At 42.6% G+C, this 12,977-nt stretch overlaps 1 protein-coding gene across 1 annotated transcript in view; it reads right to left on the minus strand.

The window, feature by feature from the left end:
- LOC142160598 (alpha-2-macroglobulin-like protein 1) overlaps positions 1 to 12,977 on the minus strand; it is a 30,448-nt gene that overhangs the window by 7,564 nt on the left and 9,907 nt on the right. The window contains exons 5-9 of the mRNA XM_075215466.1: positions 6,105 to 6,330; positions 5,553 to 5,679; positions 4,829 to 4,950; positions 4,019 to 4,070; positions 3,717 to 3,806 (exon numbers count right to left, since the gene is read on the minus strand). Of these exons, the coding sequence (XP_075071567.1) occupies positions 3,717 to 3,806; positions 4,019 to 4,070; positions 4,829 to 4,950; positions 5,553 to 5,679; positions 6,105 to 6,330 (617 nt within the window). The remainder of the gene's footprint in view (positions 1 to 3,716; positions 3,807 to 4,018; positions 4,071 to 4,828; positions 4,951 to 5,552; positions 5,680 to 6,104; positions 6,331 to 12,977) is intronic.

Here is a 12,977-nt window from a genome sequence, read left to right on the forward strand (position 1 = left end):
TTTTAATGTAATTGGCGGAAAAAGCCTTCCCTAGTGGAACTTGAAGTTCATTTTTATGAGCATCATCTTTCCACATTTTGAGGAAGTAGCCTCCTACGCCGATCGCTAACAAGGTTCCAGGCTGTGCTGAAAACTCTTTCCGAGGACACACAGGAGAGTGGACAGCTTAGGCAGTGCAAAGCGAGTTGGTACATGGGTCTCCAAATTCCCTTTTTTTTTCTCCCAATATGTACAGGGACTGTCTGATGTGTCTATTTCTATGCTGTCGTGCAAATAATCCTCCACCATCCTTTGGATGTTGATAGTAGGATCAGGTGGAGCTACGGCAGAGATGTCACGTTTTTTGGTCAATTCTTTTAGACCAGACCAGATGTCAAAATGTTGTGCTGAATCATCCGCATCATCTCTGGGTCTCTTGGGAAAGCTACGTTTTTTCCTAGCAGCAGTTGAGTGAGAAACTTAAGGAGACGCCGTCCTGTCACAGAACACTTGAGCTGTCATCTCGCTCAACAGGAGCTTCTTGCATCTTTTCAGATCTGGGTTAGTTGGAAACAAAGAGAAGACATAGCTCTTAAACTGAGGACCAAGCACAGTCACCAAAATGTAGTGACCCGATTTCAAGATTTTGATAACTCTTGGATCCTGTTGAAGCGAAAAAAGTACTTGATCTTCAAGTCCGACATACTTAGCGTAATTGCTTTGTTTCATCTCCTCCTTCAGTTTCTCAAGCTGCTTTTCCAAAAGTCTAATTAAGAGATTCACTTGACTCAAGCTAGCAGTGTCTGAACTCACTTCACAGGTGACTACTTCGAATGGTTTCAGCACCTTGCACAACACGGAAAGCATTCTCCACTTCGCTTGATTAAAATACATCCCCGCTCCTTTCCCAATGTCATGGCTTGTGGAGTAAGCGTGGATGGCTTTTCACTGTTCCTCCATCCGCAGAAGCATATACAGGATGGAATTCCACCTTGTCACCACCCTTAGCTTCAGTTGGTGGCAGGGCAAATTAAATTGCTCTTGTAGCTGCTGCAATCTCCTACATTTTGTTGCCGAATGCCGGAAATGTCCAGATATTTTTACGGGACACAGACAGCATCTCTTGCACATCCCTGTCATTTTTTAAAAAGCTCTGCACCACCAAGTTTATTGTGTGAGCAAAACAGGGAATGTGATGGATTTCACCCAGCTGTAATGCTCTCACAATATTGGTGGCGTTATCATATATGACATATCCGGAGGAGATTCCAAGCGGGATAAGCCATGTTGCAATGACATCCCTTAGTTTTTGTAATAGATTGTCAGCTGTATGCCTCTTAGTGAAGTCAGTGTTACACAGAGTAGCCTGCCTCTGACAAATGTGACGTACTTGGGTACATGCTGCTGCTGTTCCTGCTGGTGAAGGCGACTCACCAACCCAATTGGCCGTCACAGTCATATAATCTTTAGTTTGCCCAGTTCCGCTTGTCCACATATCTGTGGTTAAGTGTACAGTGGGTAGAATGACATTTTGTAGCCCAATAATTACATTTATACGATCCTTCTGGTAGAGATGAGGAATAGCTTTTCTAGTGAAATGGTGTCGTGATGGAATTTGGTAATGGGGACACAAGACCTCAAGTAACTGTCTAAAACCAGCTGCATTAATAGTGGATATTGGACGTAGATCTACTACTAGCATAGTCGCCATGGCGTCTGTGATCCGCTTTGCGACTGGGTGACAGCAGCGGTGGGACTAACGCTCAAGAATTCTTCTAAGGAATCCAGGATAGTGGAGGAGTCATCTAGCCTTAGCAACTTGGATGCAGGACTAATTCCGATCGCTACTGAGGAAGTTGATGAGTACGGTGTTGTGGGTGTAGATTGCAGGCATGTAGCTGAGAGAAGGGACCTAACCGATGATGGACTGCTTGTTGTTATTTTTTAGCATAAGTTTCGGATTATCCCAAAAACTTGCCATGAACTCGCTTCAAATGGCGTAACATGGATGAGGTTCCTAGACGGTTAAGGTTCCTCCCTCTACTGACTGTGGCGTTACAAACGCTACAAATGGCTAGACAACTGTTGTCAGGATTTGGGTAAAAATAATTCCACACATAAGAGGTGGATTTTTTTGTCTTATGTCCAGGCATGACAATGGCCTTCTTCTTATCACATGCAAGAACTGCTTCCACTGATGCAGGACTTACACAAACAACATCATCCTCATCAACATCCTCATTAGCGCCCTGGTCGGCTACACAAATATCCCCCTCATCCTTTTGCAATTCCAAAGTGGCATCCTCAATTTGTGTATCACCAGCTACACTTGGGCTGTACATGCACACATCTGCAGAAATGCTGCAAGGGGCCTTCTTTATGGGTACACTATCAGAATGGTCAGGATTACACATAGCACTCATGGATAGACTCTTCTCAGGGATTTGTGTCATTAATTAATCTGAACATACATTTTCCTCTAATGCCTTACTGTTTTGTTCCCGCTCGGCTTTTACACATAAAATAATTTGGACACCACTTTTAGAGTCCGAATGACAATGTTATGCTTGGTCACGACTAAACTTACAAGAAGATGCCTCAGTGACAGATGCAGAACTAGCACTCATAGAGAATGGCGCAGGCCTCATACATTCCTTGCCACTGCGTGTGTAGAACGGCATGTTAGCAAATTTTGTTTCTGCAGATAACTTTGCCTAGATTACAGGTCTATTTTCTTGACCAAGGTGAAAGGTGCTTTTATCCATTTTGCTTTCCCTGATTTACAAACACTATGCATTTTAACATAGGCTTTACCAGATCACGAAGAGGGATTACTATCATCATGACTGGTGCCAGCAGCTGCTTGATGCTCCTGCTCTTCTGTGTACTGCTGTGAATCCATTTTGATAACACCGTACAATTTGACTGCAAATTCAGAAGTCCAAGCCTGCCAGCCCTAGTATTCTATTTCAGCAATGACAATTGGCAATGGAGCAATGGAGCTCTCCTCTCTGTGTGTAACCTATATAACACAGTACATTTTGACTGCAAATTCAGAAGACCAAGCATGCCAGCCCTAGTATTTCTATTTCAGCAATGACAATTGGCAATGGAGCAATGGAGCTCTCCTCTTTGTGTGTAACCTATATAACACCGTACAATTTGACTGCAAATTCAAAAGAACAAGTCTGCCAGCCTTAGTATTTCTATTTCAGCAATGACAATTAGCAATGGAGCAATGGAGCTCTCCTCTTTGTTGTAACCTATATAACACCATACACTTTGATTGCAAATTCAGAAGACCAAGCCTGCCAGCCCTAGTATTTCTATTTCAGCAATGACAATTAGCAATGGAGCTCTCCTCTTTGTGTGTAACCTATATAACACCGTACACTTTGATTGCAAATTCAGAAGACCAATCCTGCCAGCCCTAGTATTTCTATTTCAGCAATGACAATAGCAATGGAGCTCTCCTCTTTGTGTGTAACCTATATAACACAGTACAATGTGACTGCAGAGTTACACCGAGCCTGCCGAGTATTAGAGAAAGATTGACAATAGCATTGTACCATCATATTCCATATACAAAAATGAAAATCAGTAATACCCCCAATTAAAAAAGTTCTGTGGAATAGATACATTTAGCAGGAATCAGAAATAGTGCGTCTTGAACTGCAGCCACATTGATATAACATCCATGAAAATGGATCACTGAAACGTGTACAGTAGAATCTCACCCATCACGGAAATATAGGCGCTCTCCGATTGTTCCACCCACGCGGTTGGAATTTTCACTGAGAATGGTTTGTATATGATGTTATTGGAAGCTAGAATGGAAAAAGAGGGAATTCAGTTAAACAATCTCAGTAGTTGTATGGCCGCTCCCAAACCATAGGATAAGTAACATTTCTTATTTCTCAACTTTGCCTCATTTAATATCTCCTGTTTGGGAGACATATCTTCTGCAAGAAATGGTGTTGATTGTAGATAGGGCACAATCACCCCCCCACCCACCCATGAAAATGACCTGTGTTTTTACCTTTCAGACAGGAGAACAAATTTTGTGTAATTTCCTTCCTGATACCGCTAGGCTGGGAAAAATAAATAAGGGAGTCCGTGTTAGAAACAGACAAATGTTGTTTTTAACTAAATATACAAATAAGCAGCATATTTTAGTGGTTTAGATTGCCGAATTCACTGTAACTACCAAATTTCATCTTACAATTACTACAACCTCTGGTTCTTTGTTTCCTCTCCAAATCCTGCCAATAACTCACTGTGGATCTCATGTAAAGTTGGAAGCACGACTATTTGTACAGCAAAGAATCAGTGGCATCTTGCCTGTACGACGCTACATAAGACTCTGTATGTGTTCATTATAGGAGTGTCATGAGTTTGGGGATGAACAAAGATTTTAATAGAAGTTCCTTGCTCTGTCTTTTGCTTCATTATGTTACTTTACTATTATTATTATTATTATTATTATTATTATTATTAAGCACAAACTCCTTCCATTGCTTTCAGGACTTATGTCCTCTGCAGATATCTCTGAGGTCATGGAACATCATGTATCCTCTTAGCTTGAATAAAGATGGCTTCTCCAATGGTGGCTTCTCCGATGCTCTTCCGATAGTTGGCTGCCACCTTTTCGTTCTACAGTTACTGTTTTGCAAATCAGATCATAATTTACTGGGACCCTATTAAAAGAACTGGATTGACGTTTAAAAACATTTCACCCTGCACATATTTTCAAAGTGAAACAATGGCTAATGCTGTAAATATTAGAATGTATGTTGCATAAATAACTGTGTGACAATGACCAACAGACATCGACGATTAAAAAACTTACTTTGACTAAAAGTTTTTTTTGGAATATGTCTAACTTTCCATTAAGGGGCACGTATGGTTTCTTTCCTTCGCAGAGATCTTGGCTGGTCACTGCTTCGGCTCTCACAGTGATTTCCACCAAGCCTGGGACAAACACATAACACAGAGTTCACACAACAGAAGCAAAAAAATTCACACAGAGTTGCTGGTCAATTGTCAGGATCTACAATGAGCCACAACAGAATTATAACTATTGAAGATAAGACAATACAGTAGCTCTGCAAAGTCAATATAACATTGAATAGGATAATGCCCTCAGAGATCTGCTCTTTCTGGACCTGAATCATTAAGAAAAGTAAGGCAAAAAAATTAGAAAGTTTTCTTCTGGACAAAACCATGTTACAATACAAGGGGTGCAAATTAGTTTATTATTTTGTAAATAAGTAAAATACTGTCTGTTTTTTCATGTAGCACACAAATACTTGATAGCTTTATTTCTACACTGAAATTTAAGGTTGATCTAGGACATGCTCTACCCCAACTATACATCTGCCATCGCATTTTAAAATTCACCTCCCTCTCCAATGCAACATGTTTTTGACAAGGTTCAAAGCTACTCATTTTTTTGCTTTACTTTCCTTAATGAATCAGGCCCTCTGTCTGTGGAGACATCCCTTTTCTTAAATAGCAATGGAGTAAATTACCTTAAAGGGTGTCCCCAGGTGTACAAATACAAAAATGATTACCTATTCTTTTGGCTGTGAATTTCCAGTTAAAGGTCACTACTTGATTGGCACAGACACACAAGGAATACTGACAGCCCTGGCACAATTCCACTGTGAAATCCGGAGACTTGAGCAGTGTTACCTGGACCTGGGTGACATATGAACCAGTTAACCCGCAGAAAGTGCTTTTTCAAAAATTGCATGGAAGACGTGAGTCAAATATATATAATATACAAGATATATGAATATAGGTCAAATATCCAATTAAACATATCTTGGTGACTAGTGATGTCATTACTTATATTTGGTGATAAGTGATGTCACTTATGTCCGATGAGTCATTGCGATGGAATGGATAATTATCAGTGAAGGTGATTAAAAAAACCCAGGTATACGGATCACTTCATACAAGCAGCTCACTTTGTTTCAAATAGTAGTGTGTGTATTAAATGTATTATAAGAAAACACCCTAAAATTAAACTCTTTACTGAAAAACAGCCAATCAGAACAAACCTTTGCACACATGGAATTCTCTTGAATATTTTGGTTCAAAACTCTTTTTTTGATAATCACCTTCAAACACTGCTTCAGATAATTGAAGACGGAGGCCTTAAGGTTGAACGTCTCTCCTTGGACGATGGAGTAAGGCAGGGAAAGCTCCACAAAGAACGACTTGAAGACAGTCAGGGACACTTGTGGGGAGAGCCCAAAACCAATGTCCCCCATGCAGAAGACTCTGGCATTAAACTGCGTGATGGTGTCTGGGACGGTCACCGGGGTGGTTAAAGTACCAGAGTTACTTTAGGAGATGGCCATGCAGACACAAGAAGACACAAGAGGATGAGATACTAATACGACATAATAATCATAATCACTGAGAAAAATGCTTTCTAACATGTAAAAGTACCAAAACACAAACAAGTTTAATCGCTCAGCCCAAGGGCCGAGCAACCAGATTTATATCAGATTTTACCACATAGTCACTCGGGGGTAGTGACGGCTGGATCCTATAAGCTACATATAGTGCAGTAGGCCACAAATTTTGCAGCCACAGGCGTAAAGCCTATGGCTGCAAAATTGTGGCTTTGTGTTTATCTTTGAGGGAGCACATGCCTTAAGAAACAGGTTGGTCAAAATTCAATGTATATATGCAGACGCATCAAAATAAATTTTTATGGTTTCCTTCCTTCTGCACTTTTTGATTTCCTTGGCTTTTTCGACCCCTTTTTCGTTTTCTTTTCCTTTGTTGTCCCTGGGTGTTTACTTCTTTTCCCACCCTGCTAGCCCCTGCTCATTCGCCCCTCTCACGTTTATGCCCTGTAACTGCCCATGCCCCCCCACACTTACCTGGTGTTGGTGTCTCCTTGTGGCCACAATTTTGATCCCAGTCGAGCGTGTGGTCATGTCTCCTACCCAACGGTGCGGTCTGAGTGGAAGGTTACCCTTCGACCAGCGTGCATGTCAGCCGCTATGCCCAGACTACCTAAACTGCGGCAAGGGACCTCCACTGCGCTGAGTTGCATTAGCAATTTAGTTTCCCTGCGTTTGCGACTGGGGGCCAGAGTATAGGCCCCTCACTGCTCCACCAGCTACAGTTGGTATTCTCATGAGGGACCCCCTTTTTAGCCTCATTATTTGGCAATGGGGCATGGTGCAGCTCCCTCTGCTCCCCTAGCTGGGGGGGCATTGTTGTGGTGAGATGGCTCAGATGGTTCATGGCCACGAATGTTTGGTGTCATGGTGTGGGGCATTACAGTTTAAGCCAATTAAAATATACTGATTTTAAAAACAGAACAGAAAAAAATTAATACATATATAATAAAATTATAAAATACACAAACTGTAGAGGCCCACAACTGTGGCCATGCTTGGTGGCATGGTGCGGCCAGAGGACCTTTGTATCAGTGAATGGAAATATATGCCATGATACAACAAATCCCAAGGGAACTGCATAGTTGGTATATTTTGTGCGTATATGGTTGGGTACTGAATTGGACTCAGCCTGTTTGGATGCAGTCTTTTATGACTGTTCTATTACACAGCTAGCATTTTGCATAATTAATTAATTGCAGTGTTATTGAGGCCTACCTGGGTGTGCCATCATTGGGACTATACTTACATTTGGTGTGGTCAACTGGATACTCCCTGCTTGGGCTATTTTGCACACTACCTGCCTATTCCGCCTCTACACTATGCTCCTCCATCTGCGCTATTATTTTCTGTTGCAAATCACTGGTTGCACAGATTATGTGTAGGTTTTTGACCCATTCATCATCATTTATCATCATCATTTATTTATATAGCGCCAACATATTCCGTAGCGCTTTACAATTGGGGACAAACGTAATAAACTAATAAACAAACTGGGTAAAACAGACAAAGAGGTGAGAAGGCCCTGCTCGCAAGCTTACAATCTATGGGACAATGGGAGATTGACACATGAGGTTAAGTATACATTTTGCATCTTGGCCCAGCCAGACTGCAAAGGTAGGGTGACTCATAAGCTAAATGATCCTGTCACACAACAATGTTGGTCCGGGGGTAGTTGTCTTGTGTGAAATTGTGTAACAGGCTAAAGGTAGTGAGGTTAAGATGGTGGTTGAGGAATATTATAAGCTTGTCTGAATAGGTAGGTTTTCAGAGAACGCTTGAAAGTTTGTAGACCAGAGGAGAGTCTTATTGTGCGAGGGAGAGAGTTCCATAGAGTGGGTGCAGCCCGAAAAAAGTCCTGTAACCGGGAATGGGAGCATGTAATGAGGGTGGATGAGAGACGCAGATCTTTTGCAGAACGGAGTTGCCGAGTTGGGAGATATTTTGAGACAAGAGAGGAGATGTATGTTGGTGCAGCTTTGTTGATGGCCTTGTAGGTTAGTAAAAGTATTTTATATTGGATTCGGTAGAAGACAGGCAGCCAGTGTAGAGACATACAGAGTGATTCAACAGAGGAATAGCTATTTGCAAGGAAAATCAGTCTTGCCGAAGCATGCAAAATAGATTTTATTTTGATTTTGAGTCTGTTTTTGGGAAGACCAGTAAGGAGGGAATTGCAATAGTCAATGCGGGAGATGATTAGTGCATGAATTTAGGTTTTAGCAGTGTCTTGTGTGAGATATGTGCGGATTCTGGAAATGTTCTTTAGATGTATGTAACATGATTTAGATATAGAGTCAATGTGGGGAACAAAGGATAGGCGTGAATCAAGGATTACACCTAGGCAGCGAGCTTGTGGGGTGGGATTTATGGTCATGTTATCAACAGAGATAGAAATGTCAGGTATGCTCTTGTTGGCGGGTGGGAATATTATTAACTCTGTTTTAGAAAGATTAAGTTTGAGTTGACGAGAGGACATCCAAGATGAAATGGCAGAAAGACAGTCAGTTACACGGGACAACACAGATGTCGAGATATCAGGAGAGGATAGATAGATTTGGGTATCATCCACATAGAGATGATACTGAAAGCCAAAGGAACTTATTAGATTTCCAAGAGAAGCGGTATAGATAGAGAACAGCAGAGGACCTAGCACCGAGCCTTGTGGTACTCCAACTGATAGGGGAAGCGGAGCAGAGGTGGCTCCAGAGAAATTAACAGTGAAAGAGCGATTAGAGAGGTAAGATGAGAACCAGGATAGAACTGTGTCTTGAAGACCTAGGGATTGCAGCGTTTGTATGAGAAGAGAGTGGTCAACGGTGTCAAATGCAGCCGAGAGATCAAGGAGAATTAGGAGAGAGTAATGGCGTTCAGTCTTAGCAGTGATCAGATCATTAACAACCTTGGTCAGCGCAGTCTCTGTGGAGTGTTGAGAACGAAAGCCAGACTGAAGAGGATCCAACAGGTTGTTTGCGGAAAGAAAGCGTGTGAGGCGAGTGTAGGCAAGTCTCTCTAGAAGCTTGGAGGGGCAAGGGAGCTGAGAGATGGGACGGTAATTTGAGAGAGAGTTTGGGTCGGAGTTTTGTTTTTTTAGAATAGGAGTAATCACTGCATGCTTGTATAGTGATGGAAAGATGCCAGTAGAGAGTGAGAGATTACAGATTTGAGTTAGAGGTGAAATGAGCACAGAAGACAGGGATCTACCAATTTGCGAGGGAATAGGATCAAGAGGACAGGAGGTAGAGTAGGAAGATAAGAAGAGCGTAGAAATTTCATCTTCATTTGTGGGGTCAAATGAAGAAAGGGTGTCAGAGGGTAGAGGGAAGGAAATGAGCTGATGGCTTGTTGAGGAAGAGGATACCATTTCTAGTCTGATCTTGTCAATCTTGTCCTTGAAGTAGGAAGCAAGGTCCTGAGCACTGATAGTAGATGGAGGGTTCGGGGTGGGAGGATTGAGAAGATGATTAAATGTATTGAAAAGGCGTTTGGGGTTAGAAGCCTGAGCATAGATAAGAGATTGAAAGTATGTTTGTTTTGCAGTGTCCAGAGCATTTCGATAGGAGTGGTAGACAGAAGTATATGTGAAGAAGTCATTAGAGCTTCGAGATTTACGCCAGTGACGTTCTGCTTTACGGGACAGTTTTTGAAGATTTCGTGTTGCTTTGGTGTGCCACGGTTGAAATCGAAGTCGACGTGTAGTATGAAGTGTCGCTGGAGCCACTTGATCAAGGGCCATTGCTAAGGTTAGGTGAAAATGAGGTACTGCCATCTCAGGGGATGAGAATGTAGAGATAGGGGAGAGAAGGTGTTGGAGAGAGGTGGAAAATTGTTGAAGATTAATAGAATTAAGATTTCTACGAGTATGAGGAGGCTTGGTTGAGTTAGACAGTAGAGAGGTTAGAGCAGTGGGGGTGAGAGTGTAGCTGATAAGGTGATGATCCGAGAGGGGGAAGGGTGTATTAATAAAATTAGAAACTGAGCATAGTCTAGAGAAAACAAGATCAAGGCAGTGGCCATCCTTATGAGTAGATGATTCAATCCACTGGGAGAGGTCAAGTGAGGATGTTAGAGAGAGTAGTTTGGAAGCAGCTTTGGAAGGTGGGTTATCAATGGGGATGTTGAAGTCACCCATGATGATGGTGGGGATGTCTGAAGATAAGAAGTGAGGGAGCCATGCAGAGAAATCCTCAATAAATTGTTGGTGTGCTCCAGGGGGACGATAGATCACCGCAACACGTAGGGAGAATGGATTAAAAATGCGAATAGCATGTACTTCAAAAGATGTGAACGTGAGTGATGGCACATTTGGTAGAACTGTGTATGTGCACTGTGGGGAGAGAAGTAGTCCAACCCCACCTCCTTGTCTGCCTTCAGGTCTGGAGGTGTGGGTGAGATGGAGGCCACCATGTGAAAGTGCTGCAGGTGAGGCAGTGTCTGATTGCATGAGCCATGTTTCTGTTATTGCCAGAAGGTTGAGGTTTTTTGAGAGGAAGAGATCATGAACGGAGGTAAGTTTGTTACAAACAGAGCGTGCATTCCAAAGGGCACATTTAAAGGACTTGGGAAGAGAGGGGAGACAGGTGATGTGTTTGAGGTTTGCTATAGAACGGTAGTGTTCTGATGTATGTGTGTGTGAGGAGTGTGGGGGACCTGGATTAGGTGATATATCACCAGCTAATAGAAGCAGAGTGAGCGAAAGATAAGCAAGGGGATTGTAAGATGTGTGGCCTTTTATTTTCTGGCGACAGGTGGAGGCTGTACTTGTTAGAGATAATAAATAGGACAACAGTTCATGGGTGTTAAATAGAGGTGAGTGGAGTAATGCAGGTGCAATATGAACAAATTTGTGTGTTGGTGGAGGGGTGAAAGATGACACAGTCCTAAAGATCATGCCATGAAATGAGACTAAGAAAAGCAATTTGTGAAACATTGTGATAAAAGGGGTAAAAGCAAAAAGCAAGGGTATTTTAAGAATTACCTCTTAGCAGTATTCCATATAAATAGACAAGTAGTGCAGAAATAGGCTGTGGCAGATGTTGCTTATTGCTGGGAGTAAAAGCAAGTCAAATGTAGTCCAATGTTTGTCCAACTGTGTTGTCTAACTGTGCATTTTCGTCCACTTAGTGTAGAAATCACACACGTCTAACCCCACATACGTCTCCCCATAGAATGAAGCTAAGATGTAGTCAGTCTAATTTAGGAATACACTACAGATGTGCTAATTGGTCAGCTAATCAAAGGAAAAGAAAACATTTGTGGGAAAGGATAGAGGAGGCCAGATACCTATCATAAATTAGGCAGCAATAAAAGACTGTGCCAACCTAAGTTTAAACAGATAACAGTTTCCTATAACATACTTTAAACACAGATTGCAGGGATGAAATTCACAGAATAATGATCAGAGTAGTAGTAGCAGCATGGATGAACATACAATGATTACATACATCTATTTCCTTTGCTTCCCCCTACACTGTCCTACACTGTCCTGCCCCTGGCAAGTGCCTAGCTTACTAATTTTCAATGCTTTGTTTTATTTGGTATGGTAAGTTTCCTCTTCCAGCAGGTGTCTCCGCTGTGCATGACCACGCCATTGCAGGGTTTCTTGGTCCCATGGTCCGGGCTCGGCCGTCGTGTGGTGTAATGGATCTGGCGGTTGCTTCTGGATTCTATCATTACAGGGAGTGCTCAGTAAGTTGTGTCCACGTGCGCTCGCACGAGGGGGCACTGGCAAGTCCAGATTCAAGACCTGTCATAACCAGTTAAGCGACATTTACATTCTGCAGCCTGTTATTTATAACATGGCCTCATGAGTACATGGCTGTGTATACATATATACACATATATACACATTATCCATGACATGTACATGATGTCCAGGCCTGGGACATAGCTATATTAAGAGGATGAATTCTGGGCCAAATATGATGAGCAACGGAATCTTCTTCTCGGCTTCGAGGACGTTGAGGTTTGGCTGCCAGTTTTCCTGGAGGGTGGATTGAGGCCTCGGGTGCCCCGACTTGTAGGCCAGCTGTGCAAGGGAGGCCTGACGAGCCATTTTTCTTGGGCGGTTAGTACTACACCTGCAACAATGCCCGCTGTCTTCGGGGACGGCCTAGAAGTTCTTGCATGCATGTCTGCAATGTGGCAGGGATCATGCAGCCAAATCCTGTGACAAACTTGCTAGAAGCAGTAGTGACAGGAGCACTTACGTGGTTAGTGAAGAGGGTTCCCCAGGTCGATTGGCCAGTCTAGGTAGATGGCTTGACCAATACTCCAATAAGGCATATGCTGAAATTTTGTATCCGGGATTTGTTATGGTTTTCGCCTGTCAACCACAGGGTCAGTTCAGACCTTGTCAGTGTGAATTTGATATTTGCTGTCTTTGTTTCCTGATGGTGCTGGTGGAGGAAGTTACCAGGGCGATATAATTTGGGCGCAGGTGTGGCTCTTCCTAGAATCCGCTTTTTTGGGATGTTGTAATTTGCCCCATATGACTGGTCCCTAAGAGAGTGGTGGTGACGTTCCTGTTGATACGAAACATGTCATTTCTAACGGGTGCCTCAGTTAACAATGCTA

The sequence above is a fragment of the Mixophyes fleayi genome, chromosome 6 (genome assembly GCF_038048845.1).
Source record: "Mixophyes fleayi isolate aMixFle1 chromosome 6, aMixFle1.hap1, whole genome shotgun sequence".
NCBI lineage: Eukaryota > Metazoa > Chordata > Amphibia > Anura > Limnodynastidae > Mixophyes > Mixophyes fleayi.